Source organism: Trichechus manatus, unplaced genomic scaffold (assembly GCF_000243295.1).
Source record: "Trichechus manatus latirostris isolate Lorelei unplaced genomic scaffold, TriManLat1.0 scaffold00003, whole genome shotgun sequence".
Taxonomy (NCBI): Eukaryota; Metazoa; Chordata; class Mammalia; order Sirenia; family Trichechidae; genus Trichechus; species Trichechus manatus.
In genome coordinates, this window is record NW_004443939.1 from 13,766,352 (window position 1) to 13,790,358 (window position 24,007).

Here is a 24,007-nt window from a genome sequence, read left to right on the forward strand (position 1 = left end):
TAGGCAGAGAATTATTTTGATTAAAATGATCTTCCTAAGTAAGAGACTTGCCTAGCAGAAGATAAGCCCCCCACTCCTCTTCAGGAGGAAACTGATGAATTAGGTAAGTCCTGCCCACCTGCATTCTACCTTTTTCCCACTGACAAAAACTGGAAGAAAAGTATGAAAGATTTGACCTTTGGTCTCAAACAGGCACTGCTGTAGTATGTATACTCTGTTCATTGGATGAGCTCTCTCTTTTCTCACTGCTTCCCCTGTAAGAGCAAGCACAACAAAAATTAGGACACAGCAGTAGCCATTCCCTGATCCAAGAAGGTCCACTAACATGCCATCTCATGGTAGCCACATCTATCCTGATGCTGAGATTCTGACCGTGGGACCAGAGGTGGAAGCTTAAGGAGGCAGTCAGTACTACTTGTTTTTGGTGGTGGTTAGGTGCCATCAAGCTGGTTCCGACTCACAGCGACCCTGTGTACAACACAAGGAAACACTGCCCAGTCCTGCGCCATCCACACAGTTGTCACGCTTGAGCCCATTGTAGTAGCCACCGTCGTTTCTTTACCCTTCCTTTACTTTTTAAAACCACTTGTTGGTAATGCGGTGGTCGGGCTAGGGGAGTTCATAAGTTACATATAAATTACTCAGTAGCCTAGAAGCCCTTCACATCAGGTACCTACAATCAAGATTTCCAAGTTTTTCAAGGAAAGGAAGGAACCTTCCAACCCAATTTCATATGTTTTATTTTGTAAGGAGCTTTACTTTGTGCCTTGAAATCTTATAGTTACTCCTGACCTAATCACAGCCTCAGTTGGCTCTTTGGGCCCGACTATCACAGAATCATTCCTTAAGTCTCCGATTGTAAGCTATCCTCATGTGCATTCATGGTTTGAGTGCATTTTTGAGTTAGGAAAAATACACTAACATTTTCTTTAACACAAATGTAATATTTGGGGCTTATCCTTTATGCTAAATATTTTTCAGATAATTTTATTAACTTCAGTGGCTCATTCTGTATTTTACATCGTTGTTGTATGCCGTCCAGTCCATTTCGACTCATAGTGGTAGAACTGTCCCATAGGGTTTTCTTGGCTGCAGTCTTTATGGGAACAGATTGCCAGGTCTTTTCTCCCACAGAGCCGCTGGGTGGGTTCGGACAGCAGACCTTTCGGTTAGCAGCTAAGCATTTAACCGTTGCACTACAAGGGCTCCTTAAATTTGTGTTCCATTTCATTTTGTAGTCAGCTCTAGCATGACCTTTTTTGTTATTTCTTGCTTTCACTAGAATAATTGTTACAGAAAAAATTTGTTTTTTAGCATTTTCAAGTGTATGCTGGGACAGTAAAGCATTAATTTTTTAACACTGACATTATTTAAATGCACTTAGAGAAATATAGTGTATGATCTTTACTCTTCAGGCACGTTTCCCATAGATTGACAAGTCATGGGTCTTGATTTTATATGGCAGTAGAAAACTCAAGTGTCTTTAAGAAGAAACATGCTGTTTTTACATGGTTTTAGAAAGTTATGACCCTTTTGCTAAGTTGTGAATAATTTATGTGTATCTCTTTGCCTAATTCAGCTTATTAAGGCTGCTGCATCCAGTGTCTATTTGTCACATAAGAACTAATTGGATGCTTAATCTACTGGAAATTCTTTCTTAGTTCTTTATTTGTATTACCTTATTTAATCTTCACAACAGCTAATGAAACCTGTTCTTATTCTCACATGGGATGAACCTGAGGTACAGAGAGCATAAATAAGGTCACACAGCCAGAATTCAAACTATATGTATACACTGATTTGATACCTCACTTCCTTGATGAAAAGCTATTTTACAGTTATTTACAAATTTAACTTTTTTGTTAGTTTCATCTGTGTCTTTTCCAATTTAGGAGTGTCATCTAATGGACCAGGTGAAATATTAAGCAAAGAAGACGTAAAAGTTGAAGGATTACATGTTAATGGACCTACCGGTGGAAATAAAAAACCACTTCATGCAGATACGGATACTAATGGTTATGAAACAGATAACCTTACCACTGACCCAAAACTTGCCCATATGACTGCAAGAAATGAAAATGATTTAGATGAAAAAAGTGAGAGACCTGCTAAAAGGCGAAGGGTAAACAGCAATGGAAAAGAAAGTCCAGGTTCTTCTGAATTTTTCCAAGAAGCAATCTCACATGGAAAATTTGAGGAACTTGATAACATAGATGACTAAAATTTAGACCCATTTTACTTTCTTTGGAGTAAATCTTGGTGTGACTGAAATTTTCAGGGTTGATGGGTTACCTTAAAAGTTAATTTCCTGAAGCAGTTGTTTAAAATTTGAAAATTTGAGTTAAGCCTAACTTTAGGAAATAAGATTTTATAATTCTGTCCTTTGCAGATTTTTTACTTTAAAACTGTCAAAGACCCTTTAAGTATATAACAAGTATTTTAGTAAATTTGAATGAACTAAAATGTATAGGTACCTTTGCATTTGATGTATTAATCATATTATAAAATTTCATTGCAAGGTACTTTTTGCTTGGTTTGATGAAGGAAAAAAAAAAGAAAACACCTGTTTTTCTGAGTTTCTTGAAATGTCTTATCTTTATGACAGACACTTTTTCTCTCCATACAAATTGAGTGTTGTCATTAAGGAAACCCTTATGAATCCTGAAAGTTATGCTAGCATGATTTTTTTATATATAGAAGTTTAAAAATAAACCAAGTCAGGTTTGTATATGTAAAATTGTTGACATCAATGATGTCTTTCCATATTCTTATCTGGGCTTAAGAAATACATTCTGTATTTTTCCAGATTCTTTGTAGCCTTTGAAAGATTTTTACAGTACCTATGTCTTGACTGAGCTGTCCTTTCTTAATACAAAAGCTTGTATAATTTTCTTAACTTGTACAGTTGGTCAACTTTTATGAGAGGAATTGATATTCTAAGTCTGTCAGCTTTCATTTTATTTTGCTAAGGTTTTTCTAATGAATTTTTAAGTGTTTGTGTAGTAACTAAGTCATGTTTCTTATCCAGGTGGTAAAAGCATTCATAAAAGATTGTGAAAATTTGTTTTTTCAGATTTCTACTTAAGGAAAAATAGTTTGAGAATTCTGAAATTAAGCATGATACTTCTATTGCAGAGTTTGTTTTGCATTTGCTATAATTTTCAAAGTTATTTTTGAAACAAGACAAAAGTTTAATGCCAGCTTAAGTGTTTAGTTGTATCATGCTGAGCAGAATTCTGTTCAGTTATTTTTATATACATTATAAAATTTCCCATTTTTGCATTAAATAAACAGAGGGGAAAAGGTCAAGTAGGTGATACTTAGATATTGGCGCACACAAGGAGTAACCGTCGGCAAGCAACAATATTGATTTTATGTGGAGAAAGTGATGAAGTTAGAAAAGTTTTCAAACTTTTCCAGTTACAGTCCTGTTTTTCAGAATTGATGATGTATTTCCAAAATGAAAATCTAAAGTCTTTATAAATGCAGATTTAAAATAATTACAAGTTACACAGCAGCCACTGCTCTGTGTGATTACAAACAGGATTATCTATTAGTGTAGCCTTGCAAGAGTGCTGTTTTATTTTTAGTGCGAAATTCTTGTTAAAAAATGTAGTTTTATACAGCTGATAGACTAACCTATACCCAAACTTTTATAAAAGATTATTAACTATTCTTGTTTTTATCACACAGGCATACACCAAATGCTTCTATCAGTTCATTTTCAGCCATCAGTTCAAGAGCCAATGCCTTTTTAAAATAAATCTTCTGTGGTCTGTTTTTAATGGTTCAACTGCCTATTACAATTGAGTAGAGGCTTGCACTGAGAAATTATGGTTTAGGCCTTTCCTCATGAAGTATTACTGCTCACATATGTTCAAACTGCTTTCCTTCACCAATGTGAACAACTTTTTTCCCCGAACAGTGTTAAAAGCCACTTATAACACTTGACTTTATATGATATACATTCACTTACCCAAGAAAATCAGAAGTTTTGAGTGAAAGTGTTGAGAAGCCTGAGTTTTTTGTTGTTTTTGTTTTGTTTTACTTAAAATATTAATTTATCCAGAATGGCAGTAGCTTTAGCAGATGGTCACAATCCATTTTCTACATTAGATTTTATTAAAATCCAGAGTATCCTAGCTCTTTATCAAAGGTGATCTGTAGAAATGTTTGAGAAGAATGGTGGTGCTGTGCTTTTTTAAATTGTTGCAATATTAGAGATGCCGTTTTCACCTCTGTTAAAAGATGCATTTTGTTTGCGGGTTTGTGAAGTTGTTGCAAACTTATATTACAAGAACGTTTCAAGGAAATTCTCAGGCATGTTTGCAAATATGGCACATGTATACATGTTTGGACATTTTACTTGTCTTTATCTTATCTTTTTTAAAGTATGCCTAATGAAAGACATTCCACTATTATATACATAATGCTCAGCTTTTCATAAAGAAATATTCAATTTTGTGTTTATACAGGTATTTCACACAGTACTTTGTTCTTCATAATGCAGCCACTATAACTTGATAAGTCATTGCACTACTTTAAAATTCTAGTAATATCATGAGTTTAATTTGCTTAAGATTTAGTACATGTCATAACTCTTGAACTCTTGACAAATTGCATTGGGAAAAGAAGCCTTTGTTAATAGTTACTTAGTCTCCCTCACCCCATTCCTACCCTCAGCAAAGCACTATCATTTTCATTTGGAATGGTATTCTATTTCATGATGTGTTTTCAAATAGAATTCAAAATCTGCAACTCAGTTCAACACAGATCTGTTGAGCTTTAAAATATATTTGAAGTAATATTTAAATAGGCATTTAAAATTATGAATTAGATGTTTTTAAATTTATGCATAGTAATTTTGGACTGTAAAATAATTCCCTTCCCCCATTCCCTTTCTGCCATTCTGAATATGCTTATTAAAATATTTTTTTTAAACTTACTTGTCTACATAATGCTGTATGAATGATTTTCATTAGCTTTGTTGAGTAGATTTTAGTTATAGATGATGAACATTGTTTACAATGCACATATATTTAACTTCTGTTGCTTCTAAAACTCCTAAACACAGCGCGTGGAGTTTTTCAGTGGTTCCTGGTCCCCTTTACCTTTATCTTGGGTGATATATTTGTCTTTTTTTTTTTTTTCACCCTCCAGAAAGACCCTTTAGTCTGTGGACTTCTATTCACCTTGTTTTTCTCCTTCTGGACTATAAAATCAAATTGTTTCTTTTGCAGTGCAGTTCGTATCACATAATATTTTGCAGGAACCGTGTTTTGTCACATTTGTTTTTGTTTACTGTCAACAGAAAATTAGGAGTGGGCACTTAGAGTAACTGAGGGTTGGTTAATTTCTGTAAGCAGTAGTTAGATGCAGGTGACCCTGGGGGTGTTAAATAGTTCTGTATTGCTACTAAATACCAAATCAGAGATAACTGAGGTTTTCCCAACTATAATCTGTATTTGTGAAAAATGTCAGTGTGGAAAAACAATAACATGAGGAGGAACAAAGAATTTCCAAGTTTAACCTTTTCATTCTCTCTCTAAAAATGACTTCCTTTTGGATCACGATTCTACAATTTAATTTTTTTTTTTTAACCATAAAATCAGCTCTGCTCTTGATCAGCCTGCCTGTTGATCCTTTGCAAAATCTTAGCCCACGTTACAGACTGATTTCATGTATTTGATTATCTGGGTTAACCTTTGTTCTATTATATACCCTCAGTATTATGCTGACATCTTTTGACAACTGTATGGACATGGAGCTTTTGCTTTTCTAAACATGATTTTTTTTTTTACCTTGTCTTTATGCTAGTTCATATGACTTATTTGGGATGTGTGATGCACTTAAAATGTCATTTTGCTTGCTCTAAGTAAGGAGTGAATTTGAACACACTTTTAAAGGCTTCCTATTCTGTGAAGAACACTGAAGAATTACCATATAAACAGGAGCTGAATTCAAATTCTCCTTTGTCCAAACTGGTGAAAGCTTCACATGTAACTGTCTAATGGTGACAGGTTTTCATCATGTTGCCATATACTACCATATTATCCAGCAAGTCTTGGACCTACACTTGTGCCAGGTACTGTATTTGGCTTGTGGCTTTGGAGGCAAGATACACACTCTGTAAGAAGGTGTTCACAGATAAGCACAGTGGTATGTGCTGAGTATAGCAGAAACCAAACCTTTTGCCAGTGAGTCGATTCTGACTCATAGTGACTCTGTAGGGCAGAGTAGAACCCATAGTTTCCAAGGCTGTAAATCTTGATGAAAGCAGACTGCTGCACCTTTTTCCTGCAGAGTCCTTTCTCCTGCGGAGTGGCTGGTGGATTCGAATTGCCGACCTTTCAGTTAGTAACCAAGCGCTTAACCACTGAACCACCAGGGCTTCGTAAGCTGAGTATAGAGAGGGCTAAAGTAAAGGATGAGTAGGCATGATCTCTCAGAAACAGAGTTCACCTGCCTGTTTGCCGTATAATTCTAGCTAAGATTTCCCTCAAACTTAAAATTTACTGCAAGGCTGATTGTAACAGCTGTGGCTTATTCAGGACTCTCACCCTTTCTCGTCATTCACTGTCCAGCAAGCATACTGTAAGGCGGGGAATTTGATTTCCTAAAGGTCACAAGAGGTGAGGCTTTAAAGAATTGGAATACCTAAACTTCTAAAGATGTGGGCTCTGAAATGGAGGTGGTTTCTTCCAGAAACCAAAGATCAAGCAGAAAATGGCATCAGAGTAGACTAACCTGAGTCTCTTTAGATTCCTTACCGGAAAATCCAGGTTTAAGGAAAGCTTGCTCTAAAAGGGGGACTTTTCAGCCCTCCCTTGTCACCAGCTATGCTTTAGCTGAGTGAACATGAGAAACCAGTTCTGGGTGGGAGCTAGTTTCAATAGTGCTGCCAGTCATTCTGAGTATGCTCTTTTTAAATTTGTGTCTAAATACTCCATTAATCACCTCTGAGGCACCTAGGTGTAGGTGATAGAAATGGTGTCTGGTGGCTCTGAGCTCATACAGCCTGGATTGTGAACTTAATGGACATGATTTGTGTGGCTTTTTTGCTACACTGCTATCTGCATTTGCCTCCAGAGTTCAGTAGATTAAAAAAAAAAAAAAAGGTTACAATTGAGTCGATTTAGACTCACAGCAACCCCATCAGTCAATTAGAACTGCCCCCCATCGGGTTTCCGAGGAGTGCCTGGTGGATTCGAACTGCGGATCTTTTGGTTGGCAGCCATAGCTCTTAACCAGGGTTTCCTGTTTAGTAGATAGGCGTTTGCATTTAAAAAACATGAGATTCAAATCTAACTTGATTTAAAAAAAAAAAAAATTGAGATTTCTTCTACACCTAAGTTTGTGAAAATTCTTACCCACTACACTCAAACCTGATGAAGTGTAGATGTGAATCTAAGATAGCCCACTCGGTCAAACATGATACTGTACTGCTTGTTCTAGGCAGCTACAGACCTTGGAGCAAAGGCAGGCCTTACAGAAAGGCACATTGGTATTTTCTATCAAGTTTCTCAGTCACCACTGTCCAACAGTGGAACCTATTTGTGCCTGTCTCATCCTAAAATAAAGATAATAATAGGATTGACTTTAAAGGATTGTTTTGAGGATTAAAATGTGTCAGTGTGTAGAATACCATCCAGTCAATTCTGACTCATAGTGAACTCTGTATGTTAGATGCTAAGAAAAAATGCCTAGCATGTGGTAAATGGCTCAATGTATTTTTACTGTGGTAGACCAGGCACTGTTTCATTGCTACACTTCAAGTATAACCCTTTGAGAAAACACTTGGGAATCTAAGTTAATGACCTTAAAAATGTTCACACCCTTTGGTCTCTTGAAGATACGAGATTTAGTAAAAAAAAAAAAAAAAAAAAAAAATGTTCACCACAGCTTTACTTACAAATGAAAGGTAGAAACAGACTTCATTATCACCTGTTAAGGATTTCAGTTAACTGAATCCTTTGTCTCTTGTTTCCACAACTACACTTAAAGACCTTATCATTTCTCTCTTGGACTAGTACTACAGCCTTCTCTGATGTTATCTACCTCCAGCCCTGCCCTTTCCTGGAACCCAGCCTGACGGTAATCCACATAGCATCCCAAGTGCTTTTGTTAAGTGCAGAGGAACTCAAGAGCTACACTGGTAGCCAGTGGGCCAAATCTGACTGGCAGATGTGTATTTTAAACAAGTTTTAATTTGAATGCCTTTGGGCAGGCGTGCATCACAAGCCCTACCACTTAAGTGTTGTACTATTGGTTGCATTCCTTAGGATTCACATTGCTTACCTCCCTGGCCCCGGTGAGACAGGTGAATTTGCCAACCCCTGGCCTACAGCAGGAGCCCTCGTGGCGCAGTGGTTAAGAGCTTGGCTGCTAACCAAAAGGTTGGCAGTTTGAATCCACCAGCCACTCTTCAGAAACCTTATGGGGTAGTTCTACCCTGCCCTATAGGGTTGCTATGAGTTGGAATCAACTCTACAGCAACAGGCTTGTGTTGTTTTTTGTTTTTTTTTGGTTAGGCTACAGTATACAACCCAAATGCTGCACCTGGCGTGATCTTCCTAAAATGAATAAGGTCATACTCATCTCTTGCTATGTTTAAAAAAAAGGGGGGGGGGGCTTATTAATTGGCTACTCTTGGTCTAGATTTATTTATTCAGCAAATACTGTTTTGCCTACAATGTGCCAAGCACTGTTCTAAGTACCAAAGATACTGCAGTGAAAACATACCAAAATCTCTGCCTTCAAAAAGCTTGTAATTGATTAAAAGAGACAATAAGTAAAAAATATGGTATGTCAGACGAAAATATTACAGAGAGAAAGGGGAGCGGGCATAGTGCGGAGAGGGCAGAGTGCCATTTCAAACAGAATGGTCAGTGAAGGCCCACAGAGATGAGGGCCTGTGCTATGGAGTTATCTAGGGGGGATGCATTCCAGGCAAAGTGAAATGTTGGAGGCTGTCCCCAACATCTCAGCCAAATTCTAGTTTCCCTTCAAAAATCCAGCTCAAGTGGTCCCTGCTCCAACAAAGCCTTTCCTACCATCCCAGACAGAATGAAATACTTCCAAGCTCCAATGTTAGTTCATGATTCTGTCATCTTTTGTGGACATAGTTCTAAAAAATATCCATTGAAAAAAATAAATTGGAGAAAAAAGTAGACATGATGAGGAGCTCTTGATGAAGAACCCTCCTACTGCATTCTAACAAACAGGGATGCTATCTGGAATGTATCCTTTCGAATGAAAAGGGTTTTGGAATCACAGTCCAGAGTTAAATTTCTCAGCTGAACGAGGTTGGACAAATTCCTTAGCCTTGCTTAAGTCACTGCATCAGTAAAGTTTGGTAATGGTGAAGGCCTAAATCAGTGAAAGGCACACAGTAAGCCCTCAGGAGAAACTGCTTTTTCTTTCACTTGTGGCAAAGCAAACTGCTCCTTATATCGATCCCTCATCGGCAGCTGCTGCCACAAGAGGGCACCATCAGCACAGCTGGAAAGGCTTGGTGGCTTTACCTCCTCAGAGTCAACCAGCCACCAGTTTATGCTTAAGCTTTAAATCCGTATTTTGTGAACTTTGAGTTAAGAATGGCATTTGACAGACATGAAATGGTGATGTTTGGTACCACCAAGTCTACTACAGGCAGACTAGGAGAAACAAGAACCCAGTGTGATGGATAAGAGCAAAGGTCTTTTGAGTCAGACTGAATGGGATTTGAATGTGGGTTCCATGACCACACTGGACAGTTTCACCTCACTGAGCTTCATCTGTGAAACACGGATGTCCCAGGCTCTGCTAGAGGCTGGGTGCTGGCCCCAATAAGCTCAGTCTGGCTTGATGGATGAATAAATGATAGGGCCCAAGTGATGAGAGATACAGGGATGAAGAATTGGGGGTACCTGGTAACTACTGAACTGTTGAGGGTACACAAAGGCCCAGCTCTGTGCTCTGCTCCTTGGCTATCCTATGGCTCTCCCATGGCTCTCCCCAGTACTGGCAGCACTGCTGCCAGGAAACCAAGCGAGACAAGAAACCAGCAAAGGGCTGAATAAAAGGCATATACCTTTAACAAAGTAGACAAAAAGCCAGACTCTAAGAGGATTTTTAAAAGTTGATTAAAATAATCGACTCAATGGCAGTGGGTTTGGTTTCAATGAGCTATTTTATTTTTGGGTTATTTCCCAGTAAAGCCACCCAGAGGCTTAGAAAGATGATTATGCACATGAAATACCCTGAAAGCAGAAAGATTAGCATTTCTTTCCTTCTAATTTACCACAAGTATGCCAAAGACACTGGATATTTATTCATATGTGCTATTTATGCAAAGTATTTGTATGGCAAACTGTTCTATTACTGTATCTCAACTAATGATGCAGCCTCTTGAATGTGAGCTGACTTGTGGCTCTTGATTGTTTCTGCAGGCACTTCACTTAGAAAGGAATTTTAATACATGTTTTCAGGAAAAAGTATTTATTTGACACCTTTACAAAAATAGTTAGGCACATAATTTTCATTTTTATGTCACCTGATTTACATATCTCAATTATCAGTACCTTTTAAAAAACACTAAAATGGTCTTTTGGTAAATAGAATCTATACTGAAAAAATATTGTGGGAGGCCAACATTTGTAGACAAAATCAGCTGATCATCAGCATGAGAAAGAAAATATTTACAAATAAAGTATCTAAAAACATTTCTGTGAGGCAAATCTAATCAGCTTTCTTTTTAAAAAGTATAAAATAAAAAAGCTTAAAAAAAGAAAACAAAACACTGAGAGTATCTCCTTATATTATGATGAAGTGGGTCCTAACAGTAAGAACTCATTAGGTGGGTTTAGAGAAACAGTGATGGTGCAAGAGATCCACATATACTGACAAGTGAGACAGACCTCGAAGCAGAGGCAGTGTGTAGTCAAGTGCATTTAACCAGGAGAGGAAGAAGGGATGCCCAGCACGTACAGGAGCGATCTTAAGGTGACAAACTGGGGAAGCCTGAACTGAATTACCATTTTGAAGTATAATTATCTTCCTCTAAGGTATAATTTTCCTTTTATAAAATTTACCATCACAGTATGAAAGTAATTTTGTTCCTTTTTAAAAACAGGTGGAATCAGCTGCATCACACAATGACCACAACTATATCCAGTAGGTATTGAAAAAAAAAAAAAAAAAAGACAGTGAACAGGAACCATTATCTAAGCGTTCTAGAGGCAATGAAGTCCGGGGTCACGTTTTTTCAACAAACACACGATGCCCTCTAGCATTTAAAAAGCAGAAATTAAGAATCTTGTTTTGCCTACAGTGTCACCATGAAATAATACCAGATACTACAGTGCCGAGTGCCTGGCACTGTGCTGAGTAGTTTTACATCCATTGTTTCTTCTAAATATGATTATTTTCCCTCAGGGAATAAAATATCAGTTACGGCCTTGTCCATAAGGAGGAACCAGTATCACATGGTTACGGGGAAGCAAGAATATGTGCAGTCGACGGAGAAGGAACCCAGGCTGCTCACAGAACTAAGGGCCATGTCACTTATCTCAGAGCTAGAAGACCAGTATGGGTTACAAGAGTTCCCTGGGGTTAAAAAAATGCTATCGCCATGTAGGTGAGGCACCTCTAGAAGCAATGATGCTGATAACTGCGCAGGCACCTGCTTCCTTTCTCTCAACTAGGGTTCAGGCCACCACCTAAGGCTAAAGAAATCTACTTTCCTTAGGGCAAGAACCATTTCACATTCATCTCAGTTTTCCCGGAGCTGAGCTTTGCTCACTGAGGCCATAATAACTAAAGTGAAGGCAGGCCCAAAGTCTTTGGTACTATTCCCAACCAATCAAAGCTTTACTACACTTTCCATGAAAATCCTACACCAGTTTTACCGACCAAAGCCTTCCATGGATTCTTGACGCAGTAAAACTACAGTAAACTTACACTTTTTTCTAATCTACGTGCAAGCTGGATCCTACAAATGACTGACTACTAAAGGAGGCAAGAGCCACATGAGGCAATCAAAACTCACCTGACATATTGGCCACGAGCAGTTGGGTCAGCTGGGGTTATGTGAATCAATCCAGCACTGACAAAGACTGGCCAAAGAGGATCTTCGCTTTCATTAACTCAAGGAAGAGGAACCACTAGTCATGGAACTTGACTTTGAGGATTCTCAGCACAGCTCCTCTGTCTCAACGGGCAAATTCAAGACTTAACTCTATACTGCTAGGAGGTAGTTAACAGGCCAAAGAATTTTTCCTTTCCAAGATATCAACCTTGGGCAAAATCCAGACATTCTGGGAGCTTCTAGGGTACAGGTACAATCTCTGGTACACTACCCTTAGGCCTGCACATAACTGAAAACACATACAGGCAGTGCCCAGGTTATGAACGCTCTCTGTTCCTAAGTCTGTCTGTTAGTTGAATTTGTAGGTAAGTCTAAACAGGTATATACGGGTTCTTATTTAGTGTCAAATGTTTGTCTTAGTATACAGTGTATATTCTACCTTTCTATGCACATAAAACACTTAAACACTTTCAAACCGTGCAGTTTTCATGAGTGTAACAAAGTAGTGTGTGCATTCGTTATTAAGAACTATCATATTTAACTCAAATTTTTAATATAATAGCCTTTATGGCAGTCTGTTCTGAAGTACGAGTTGTCCGTAAATACGAGTTGTCCGTAAGTCAGACGTCTTGTTATTCAGGAACTGACTGTACTCCAAAAATGGTTGCCCAGTCCACTCCATCTCAGCTTCCCCAGGCTGCTCTCTCCTACGCTTCAAGACAGGAGGCTGCACTGAGGGGAACTCCCAGGAATCAGGACACAGACAGGCCGGGAGTTCTCAGTCACTGGACTGCTTCTGTCTACCCAGAAGGTTCAGTACAGGCCAGGGCCCTTGAGGTACAGAAGCCTGTCATATACATTTAGTGAAGTTATAACTATATGTAATTTTCTCAAATAAACCTAGAGATGTGACAGACCTCCAAGGGAACCTGACTCCCAAGAAGCACTTCAATCCCTGGTGCAGCGCTAGCCCATTACCTCTAAATACATCCAAAGGCCTAGCATAACAAGGAATTCCACAACACAAATATCTAACGTCAAAGTTTCCTCCTTCATGTGGCTAACAGAAGAAGGAACAGAACCACTAAAATTAGTTCTCACTATAACTTGTACTTTTCCATTACACCCAGACAAAACCAGGCACCAGCAGGTAACATTCACAGAAATGCATATCAACTGAGGCCAGCCCAGAAAGTGGATGAAGGCTCCAGGACACACAGTGACCTCTGCTTCTCCATGCTAGGTCTGCAAAGCTTATTCTTCTCTGACTCCAAATTCAATCAACCACTTGCCTCTTTGAAACAGCTCAAGCTAATTCAGCTAGCATTCCCATTCCTTCACTCCCTCAGATAAGTTAATCAAATGGCACCATGGTTCAATGCAAAGAACATGGATTTTTTACTTACTGGCAAGTCCCCTACTTTCTTTGACTCTCTTCTCACTGGTAAAATAGGGACAGTACCCATCTGACACAAGATAATATCCTATTCTTCCACTGGAATTTTCTCAGGTCAGATGATGCTGGAAAAAAATGCGCCCAGGACCTCTTATATGGAACTTGTTCCAATGGGAGTTGGTCATGGGACAAACTGTGGGAACACAGCACCACTGGCCAGGCTTTAATAAACACAAAACAAAATTGAGGAGAGACATGACTATGAAAATGACCTCAATATAATTCTTCATGAAATAAGGAAAAAAAAAAAAAACCTTCCTTGAGACACCAAAATACCAAATGTTTAGGTCAACAGAGCCCAGCGGATTCCAAACCCAATGAAACAGAAGCTAGTGTGTGCACCAGTGCAAAGGGACCCAATCTCTTGTGCACTGATTGCACAACTGGCCTGAGCAAACACACTCAACCCCAAAGTCAACAGATACCTGAGACGAGGCCCAGAACTGTGTCTGAATTGTCCCATACAAGAGGCAATTCAGGCAATGTCCGTTCACTGCTGCTCTCCCAGGAGGCAGCACTGGTCTTATGAGAAGCTAACATGTTCACTAAGTGAGCCACGGGGCATGGGATGGAAGCGGGTGGGGCCAATGAGAATGTCCAAGAGACAAGGTACACTAGTGCCGTATGAGGAGAAAGATAATGGCTCTAACACTGACAGTGCCAGATAAAGTCCAAGCCTCCCAATCCAGAAACTTCTAGCCAGGCTTTCCCCTCAAACCAATAAATTCAGAAATGTGGGCACTAGCCATATTGCTCTAAAGAGAAATAAAAAAAAGTAGCAACCCAGAGGAGACAGGCATGAGGAAATAAAGGTGGTCACCTTGCCTGATTGCCATTCTTTTTCAGAGGAAAAAGGGATCAATGCTGAGCTGATTTAGTTTCCAAAATGCAGCTCTAAACATGCATTTGATCTCAGATTGTTGTATTTGGACTCAAACTGCTGTGGAGTAGGCAGGGCGGGCAGGGGCTTCTAACCTCAGTTACAGATTTGTATTTCTGAGAGCTGAAGCAGCTTGCTCATATTCACGTCTTCTGAACTGACTGACAGAGCTACGTTCTCCATTTTATCCTCAGTCACTACAGCAGGAGTGAGATGTTTCAACCACCTCCAAAATCATCTCTGTATTCCCAGCACTTAGCACAAATGCCTGGCAAATATTACATACTCAACACATTTTAGATGAATAAATGATTCAGATGGATGAATAAATTAACAAAAGGCCTATTTCCTCCCTTCCTTCACTATTCTCATCCTACACAACAAAGAGGGAACAATGTGTTTTCAAGGAATGTACTCGGTTCATCTCATGAGTCCTCAGGGAAGCTCACATGGAAACCAATGCACTTCAAAGCCCCATATATGTATTTTTTAGTGCCAAAGTTGTCATCTTACGCAAATGAAATGATGACACCCTCATGAAGACGATGCAATCGTAAGAAATAAAATTCAAAGAAGAGAAATTTCAGATAATCAGCTGCACTTCCAGCAGAAGGAAGGTTAAACTGCCTCCAGAAGATTGCAGCAATGATTTGAGTGATGAGGCTCTGTTGGAACACTTTATACATGCACCTCTCAGGGACACCTGGATATCAAACTATGGAATAAAATATATTCAAAACACTGATGATTCAGTGTCAGCATAGAAGAAAAAATAAATTAAAAAGCCCAGTATATTTTCCAGCCTGATATAAATTAATTCAAACAGCATATTTAAAATAGAGTCAATTATAAGTTTCTCTCATCATAAAATTTTAAAAGGCAGCAATCAATCCTCAGATTGTACAAGTGCAAAAGAATGGTATTTTCTCCATAATCAAGACACCTCAATATCTGCGTAAGAATTGCCAGTGTTCCGAGTTGATCAAAAACTTGGGCCTCCTTAAGTTTAAGCGCAACCCTCTGGTCATACTGCTCCTTTTCCCTTAGTGTCCAGCTTGTTACTGGCCTCTGACTGTTTGCTCAGCTGCTCTTCAGAAAAAGTGATGTAGGAATATACCAGGCTCCCAGCAATGCTGCAAAAGAGAAAATCACCATCAGGGAGGAAGGGAGGAATGGCAAACGTGGGGGAGACTGCTGTGAGGGTTGGGAATACCTTTATAAACCAGCAGCACATTAAAATTAAAATTGATACAGCATTTTCACCTACCAACTAGCAGAGACACCATCTCCCCCCTCCCAATGGTATATCCAGTATTGCTGATGCTTTGGGGAAATGAATGCTTACACATACTTGTTAGCAGGAGTGCCAATTATATACAACCTTCCTGGAAGACCATTTGGTGAAATCAAAAGCCTTAGAATTTTGCTTATTATCCTTTGACCTAGCAATCTACGTCATGGATGAATCATGTACTTCTTCACACACTTAGCTACAAAGTGTTTGTCCCAAGAAGTATAATGGCAAAAAAATTAGGTAAAGGGTCAATGTCCCACGGTGGAGAATTACATAAATTCACACAATGGAATACTATGCAACCATTAAAATATAAAATGAAAATAGGCAATGACATCTTAAATGAAAAAAAAACTCTCATAAAACATGAAGTAGTGTCTAGTCCCATTTTACTTAAATGAACATGTACATCAATATGCATTGGAATGGACAAAAGTCTGGATGGAACACACAAAAAATATTAACAGTGGTTATATCTGGATGGTGAGATTATACGTAATTTCTTTTTTAAGTGTATTTTCAAAAAGCATTCAAACAGCATGTCAAAAAGTATTCAAGATGAATAAAAGTTATTTTTAATAAGAATGGAAAACACTCCAATTAGTTAAGTAAATATGCAGACCCTGGGAGATTTGCTGAGCTGGTTTCTCTTTGGTTAGAAGCAAGTTCAGAATAGAGAACCTATAAGCTGAGCACTCAGCCTCTTGACATTTGGCCCCTCACTTGTCCATCACACCTACTACCAGGAGAGTCTACTCTTTTGGGATGGTGATTATTCTATTATCTGTGGGGACCTCAAACTTACCTGGAATACAAAGCCTGTCCAAACACTAGGCTGAAGGTAGTAAGCTGAAGAGGTCACAGATCCAACACTCCCAACCTGCCCTGCCCTCTTCTTTCCCATGACTCCCTTGGGCCGCCAGACCTGGGCTCTGCTTTCAGATTTCCCTGCCCTGGGTTTGGTCCCCATCTTCTGCCTGACCACCTGACTCATAAACTTGCCGCTTATTTGAAATAGTTCTATTTTCTCTGGATTTTGGTGTTCCAGCCCCAGACCAGCGGCAGCAGGGCAAGCGACGGCTACGCCCTGCTCCCTGACACCAGCCGACCCCCTGCTCCCTGACACCAGTAAGGAAGCGAGAGCAAACACTGGCACCAGCTCCTTAATGCGCACGCTTACACAGCATTACTCACCTCTGAGACACCCGTCTGTTATACAAAGTCTCCTCTAATCTAGCCTCCCAAGCCTGATTTTTCCTTTTCCTCATCGAATCTTAGAGCACTGATAAAGTGTGACTACTATGGACTGCCCGACTGAAGCTAAATGTTCTTTGAAGTTCATATGTACATCTGCGTCATAGTTAATTTCCCTCTGCCTCCCGTCCCACCCCAAAACAAAGGGAAAGGACTGTCCCTTCCTTCTCTTATACGACTCTCCTATACCTTCCCCCCACAACAACCTAAAATATAACAATGCTTTTATTTTTCCTGTCAAGACAACCTCTGATGTTCATAAAAAGCCAATTTTACATGGATAAAAACACTGGTGAAGTACAGGATAGAAGAAGACAAAAACACTCTTATTCCAGGTTTCATACTCATGATGATCCTACACTCCTAGCACAGTTAGTGCTAGCATGGACTCTGGAGTTAGGTTGTGGTTCAAATTCTGAATGTACTGCTAGCTCTGTGACCCTGGGCAAATTACTTAATCTCCCTGAGCTTCTATTTCTGTATTAATTAAAAAAATAATAATATTATCTATCTAGGTTCCTTGAGGATTAAATTCTCATCAATATGCACATTAAAGAACCTAGCCCTATGCCTGGTACATTGTGAGCAATCAGGAAATACTCCCCTCTCTTCACTTCACTGGGAACTCTGATAGTCACAGATTAGAGGGGAAATACACTGCTCACAAAAGGTAGAGACGACTATAATAAGCAAACAACATGATGCAATAGGGCATACTGTTGCCAAGTAAGCTGTTCAAATAACCAGATAAAAACCAAAACAGAAGTACCAGTGGTCTAAACTCTGGTGATTAAAGAACAGTCTGTTGAGATTTTTCACAAGCTCTAACTTGAGGCAACAGTAAGATTTTTCATCTCACATTTATTCCTGACTTGAACATTTCTAAATATTTAAATTTCCAGAAATAGCAATTCTTTACCTGATGAGAACTGAATATTTATCAACAAGCAGACTACAGCGTTAAGCAGTGATGAGTTAATGCTTCGGAAAGGGACTATAAACTGCTTCCTAGCAGCTTTGGGGAGAGTGGAGAGGTGGGAGGGAAGGAAGAAAAGATGGGGAAAAGGGAAATGCCCATATGGGGGGCTGTATCTGAATTTTTAATACCACTACCAAATCATTCTCAATCAGGATCCTCTACTATTTTAAACAAAGAACAAAGAATACTGGCTTCATACTCACTCAAAGTCAATGATTTCTGGTACACTGGAATTGGGGTTTATGCATTCAACCATCCTAAATAACCATTTTAAAAAAAGAACCTCTTATATTAGAACTGGTAGATAAGCTTTTTCTTTAAAAAAATTAAACATTAAAGATAATGCACAATAATTACACGTTTAGGTGTGTATCTTCTTTTAAATTTCAAGCAATTTTCCATCTGCCTAATATTCAGACCACAGCATTACTGACTATTAATTCACAGAGACCTGCTATCACAGGCACAGCCAGGAGGTAAACAGAAGAAAGAAAAAGACAAAGCTACAGTCCCCTGCAGACAGGGGTCTACAGTAGTTTAAACACTGGAGTGCTGAACAGTACCACTCCACCTGCTCTGATCCCCTCTGATCTTCAAAAACAATGTAAACACAACCTCCCTCTCCTAGACCTACAATCATGGGCATACTCACAAGCTTTAATCAGATATCCATTCTACAAATATATACTAAATGCCTTCAATACAGCAATTGCAGGCTAGGGAACAAGCGTCCTACCGTCCAGCCTGTCTCGTTTTACCTTACAGATGATATATTTCTTCATGTGTGTAGCCAGGTAGCTCTGGCTCTTAGCTTGGTGTTGTTGTTACTGTGTGCCGTTGTGTCGGTTCCGACTCATAGCCACCCTACAGGACAGAGTAGAACTGCCCCATAAGGTTTCCAAGGAATACTTGGTAGATTTGAACTGCCAACCTTTTTGTTAGCAGCCAAGCTCTTAACCACTGTCCCATCTGCCTTTATAGGTAAAATAAACCAAGCTACATTGAGACCCAGGAACCAAGAGTTTGACTCCTAACCAGGGCTTCAAATCAGTTCACTGGGTTTGGAATCCCTGCTGAAAATTTGCATTTCTAACAACTTCCCTACTGAGAATTTGCATTTCTTACAAGTTCCCAGGAAGTTATCATAAGAATCACCTGAGACTTTGTTAAAATGTAGATTCTGATTCAGTAAATCTGGGGTGGAAATGCAAATTCTCAGCAAGGGTTCAAACTGGAATGAAGCAGTTTGAAGCCCTGTTCCTAACACACACTCTGGGTACATTCTTCCTGCAATGACCAAGGATACCCTATCTTAACTTCCCATACAGCAGCTGCTTGGGAGCTTTCTCTCATTTTCTTTCTCACCAGCCAAATAAAGCAAAGCTGTGTTGCCTCTGTTATCTATCACCATTCAGAACTTTCCAATCTGAACAGAGAGAAACACAGGGTTGAGTAAAGAGCATTTAACTGCTGGAATGGAAGCCAGACCCTGCTACTTAGAAAGCTCTGTGATGTAAAGCAAGTTACTTAACCTCTCTGAGCCTTAGTTCCCTCACTGTGAAATGGGGATTATAACACCTTGATGATTATACTTTTTAATGTATAACATTTATTATAATTACATATTATATATAATAACATTTAAGCATAAAGATTATATATACTTATATAACGATGAACTATAAATATATTTGTATATAAAATTTAAATTACATATTTAGAATGTGTATTATTTTCGAAAGGTTAATTAGCATACAGTAGTCATCCAATGGAGCCCGAGTGACACAGTGGTTAAGAGCTCAGCTGCTAACCAGGAGGTCGGCAGTTCGAACCCATCAGCCACTCCTTGGAAATCCTACAGGGCAGTTCTACTCTGTCTACTGCCCGGTAGGGTTGCTATGAGTCAGAACTGACTTGACAGCAACAGGTTTGGTTTGGTTTTCGGTCAGTCATCCAACAGGGGTCAAAGTCAAAATGCTAAGGCACACCAGGGGCGATTACTGCCAAAAGCAGAATGAAGAAAGGCATTTTGGCAGTTGCTGCTTCTCCCCATCCTCATGGCTATATACCCCAATCACCCGGAAACGCAAGGAGTCCTCAGTATAGGAAGGCCTTCCTGCTTTTGGTTATCCCCATCAGGTCTTCATTGTATTGCAAGTGAGCAAGCAATATCTGTAGTTTACTAGTAACTCTGAGAATGTCTTCCTAGTTGGGTACTCATTCTTCTTGTTACGAGACATTCGAGGCACCTCACACTAGGGCACCAACCTACTTCTCCAATATTACCCTCGTGAAATCCTTCTTATGCTAAACATATTGGAATTCTTACTGCCTATCGTGTCCCCCAACCCACATTCAACATCTGCATTTCCAGCTCCATGCTTTTGCTCATGCAATACTCACTGGCTGGAATAGCCACCTTTCTTTTTTTCCACCACTCCAAATCCTGGCTACTCTTCAAGGCCTAGCCTAAGCCAGCGCTCTCTCGTCTGTGAAGCCTCCGAAGCACCTACCTCCGTGTGACTTTAGTGCCTGGAGGTACCACGGCCTTTGTGCCACTCTGGAAAGCTGCTTCGTGACACTTGAATGACAATAGCTACTAAAAGCTCTTTTGGAAGAATGTATAAAAAGTGCCTCGCCACTGCTGTTATTAATGCCATATCAATACTTAATGTTATATAAATATTACATGGTTTCTATATATATGAAAGCCATTGCTATTAAAACAATCATTCCATACTTCCCCTCCTCCCTCAGTCTAATCTCAACACAGTGGCCAGAGTGACCCTGTTAAAACTCAGTCTGATCATGTCATTCCTCTGTTCAAAATCCTCCAACATCACCTATTTCTCAAAATCATTTTAATGGCCACAGAGCCCTACCTAATCTGCTCCCTACCCTGTTATCTCTATGGTCCCATCTCATTTCACTCACCCCACTCCAGCCACACTGGCGTTCTTGTTCCCTTGAATATGCCAGGCACACTCCTACTTCGGGGCCCTTTCACTTGCTCTTCCCTCCAGAAATCAATGTGGCTCATTTGCTCAACTCCTTTAGGTTTTCACACAAAATGTAATCTTCCAGTAAGTGCCCCACTGGCCCATAATACTTTCTATCCTCTTTTTCCCTGCTCTATATATCACCGGCTAACATAGCAAATATTTCATTTATTTTCTGTCTCCTCTATTAGAAGGAAAATCCATGAGGGCAAGGATTTTGATCCGTTTTGACAGTAGCTGTATACCCGCTGCCTAAAACAATGTCTGGCACATGGCAGGCACCACTATATGATTAATCTTCCCAACTAGCTTCTCCCTGAAGACAGAAATTAGCCTACAGCTTTGTTATGCACTAAACAGTCCACTTCCTTTACTATATATACAGAATGGGTTCAATAGCTCTAATTCTCACCCTGCCTGCCAAGAGACACAGGAGAAAAAGACACATCAGTGGAAAGCAGGAGGTAAGCAAGCAGACTTTAGAAATGTTCAAAGAGGGACTATTTTAAACTCTTACCCATGTGCCCTCACATAGCTAAACAGATACCAGTAAAGAAGAGTTCATGTCACACGGCAGGTTTTTAGAGTCACATCAAGGTTAGAATCTCAGCTCTGCTTCTTACTGTGGTAGCTGTGTGACCTTGAACAAGTTACTTCACCCCTCTGAGCCTCAATTTTGTTATCATAGGAACCGGGGGATAATTAAATGAGATGACATTATAAAGCTTCCTATCACACACTAGGTACTCAAAAAGCATTAGAACCCTGCCTGTTGCCCTCCCAGATATTTATTCATGTCATCTTTATACTATGATGAGTGCCTGGTCTGTGCACATAGTTTAAAAACAAAAGTAGTTTAGTCACAGAAGTCTGGCCAGGATGTGAACCATTCCACCTGCCTGGGAAGTTTAGGCTTCCCAGGAGTAAATATGCAAAAAAGCAAAGGTTCCCAAAGCCTGTTATGGTGTTCTTTGAACTCAAAGCCCTTGACAAGATTTTAACAAGAATATTAATTGTTCTATTAATTGATGAGTCAGGCAAACACTCTAAGATCAGAATTCTCTCAAGGCCTATGTACACATATGGGTTTTTTAAAAAGACTGAGCTAGAGAAGAGTTAAAGGAAAAAAAAATCTGAAAAAGTTCCTTCAAATGTCATAGATCTCCTGCAAAATAACCTCAGACCTACTGACCACATGGTACACTTTCCACAGGACCTTCTCGGGTAAATCAGAGAAGTTAGTGGCAGAATTAGGACAGACAACTCTAGATAAGAAAACTGAGGTCATGAAAAGTGAATTACAGATAGCTAGTGCAGTCCCTGGGGGGCACAAATGGTTAAGTGCTTGGCTACCAGCCAAAAGGTTGGCGGTCTGAATCCACCCAGAGGCGACTTGGAAGAATGGCCTGACAGGAGGTGGGGCCAAGAAGGCGGAGTAGTCAGATGATTCCAGTGGACCTTCTTACCACGAAGACCCGAAAAAACAAGTGATTTGATTATATACGGCAATCTGGGTGCCCTGAACATCAAAGGCAGAGTTCAGGAACCAGAATGAGTGGCAGGGGGAGGGAGAGAGAGTTCAGAAGCAGCAAGGAGTTGCCAGACCTTCAGGCCTGATCAGCTCGAGGGTGAGTGGTGAGGCAGGCAAGCAGTCATGCTCGGGAGGCACATTTTCCACACTGGGAGAGACTCAGCACCAGAGACTCTACACGACCATCCAGAACCAGTGAGAAGCAGCCCTCCACAAAAGATAAGTACTCGCATACGCCCCGGAGATCAAAAAAATCCCCCTTAACGAGAAACCTCTCTCCCATTTACCTCCCCACTCCCTGCTCTGCACTGGGTCACAGACTGGCTTCAGCAATTGTCAAGTCACCTGTGCCAGAAGAAGGATCCGACACACACCCAGAGCCATTGTCCCTGCCTTGGAGAGAGAACAAATTAACAAACAGGAAAAAATAAACTGCCGGCTCCCCTAAGCCAGGAACCCAGGGTAGGCACAGCTCCTTTGCCTAGGCACAGGCATAAAGGATCTACGGACTTTGAGCACCTTCTCCCCTGCATAGAGTTGTGTGGGCCCATCTCAACAGCGTAGGCCCTCATTACCGCAGTATAACAGGGTATATACCGGAACTCTAACTTCAACTGTTTCAGCTGTGAAGTGGCAGGTTCTTGACATTTGACACTGCTCTGCCCATTAAGCACAGTCTTCACCTACCCACGTCAGGGGCCTGAGGACTGGTGGCTCCACCCATGACACCCAGCCACCTGCACGGGGAGCCCATGAGTAAGAGGCGCCCCTAAGTCCTTACAGCCAACAGCATTAGGTGCTCATAGTCCGGCTGCAAAACCCACCCACCTATGCGCTCTAGGGAACAAGGACACACCTTCCTCCTAGAAACTCAGGGGCGGCCGTCAGCCCCTGCCTTGCTCAGTGTGTGCCCCTGCTGCAGACAGATGCCTGTGCCTACACCAATCACCAATGCCTACACCAATCACCCATGCCTATCTAGGACTGTATGTGAGAGCCTACACCACACATTTGGTGGCTATCTAGATGGGCACCTGACCTGAATCCATAATAGGAGGAGTGGGCGGACTCCTGAGCTCACATAACTAGTAACATATCTAACCACCTGGTGACAGAACTTTAGAGCTTCAAAGGTGCCAAGAATCAAACTAGCTCATAAGAGCAGCCTATTTGGGCATATCAAAACAAAACAAGAAGCTAGGACACAGTAAGCAAACATAAAATAAATAAATATAATAACTTATTGATGGCTCGGAGACAACAGTCAATATCAAATCACAGAAAGAGGCAGTTCATGATGGCTGCAGCAAGCTCCCAAAATAAAGAATCTAGAAATTTTACAGAGGAGGAAAATTTCTTGGAATTACCGGAGTCAGAATACAAAAGATTAATATACAGAACTCTTCAAGAAATTCGACAAAATCAGAAACAGCCAAGGAACACACAAAGTAGTAGTGGAACTTAAAAAAGTTATTCAAGAACATAATGACAAATTTAATAGGCTTCAAGAATCCATAGAGAGACAGCAATCAGAAATCCAGAAGATT

At 40.1% G+C, this 24,007-nt stretch overlaps 2 protein-coding genes across 13 annotated transcripts in view; one reads left to right on the plus strand and one right to left on the minus strand.

Annotated features, from left to right (window-relative positions):
• Positions 1 to 3,645, plus strand: part of MIER1 (MIER1 transcriptional regulator) — a 69,842-nt gene extending 66,197 nt beyond the window's left edge. For all 10 annotated transcript variants that reach the window (XM_004369031.2, XM_023730872.1, XM_023730858.1 and 7 more), the window contains one exon: positions 1,893 to 3,645. In XM_004369031.2, coding sequence (XP_004369088.1) covers positions 1,893 to 2,221 — 329 coding nt within the window. In that variant the 3' untranslated portion in view covers positions 2,222 to 3,645. The remainder of the gene's footprint in view (positions 1 to 1,892) is intronic.
• A 7,069-nt stretch (positions 3,646 to 10,714) lies between these two features.
• Positions 10,715 to 24,007, minus strand: part of SLC35D1 (solute carrier family 35 member D1) — a 53,819-nt gene continuing 40,526 nt past the window's right edge. For all 3 annotated transcript variants that reach the window (XM_004369034.2, XM_023730876.1, XM_023730887.1), the window contains one exon: positions 10,715 to 15,536. In XM_004369034.2, coding sequence (XP_004369091.1) covers positions 15,428 to 15,536 — 109 coding nt within the window. In that variant the 3' untranslated portion in view covers positions 10,715 to 15,427. The remainder of the gene's footprint in view (positions 15,537 to 24,007) is intronic.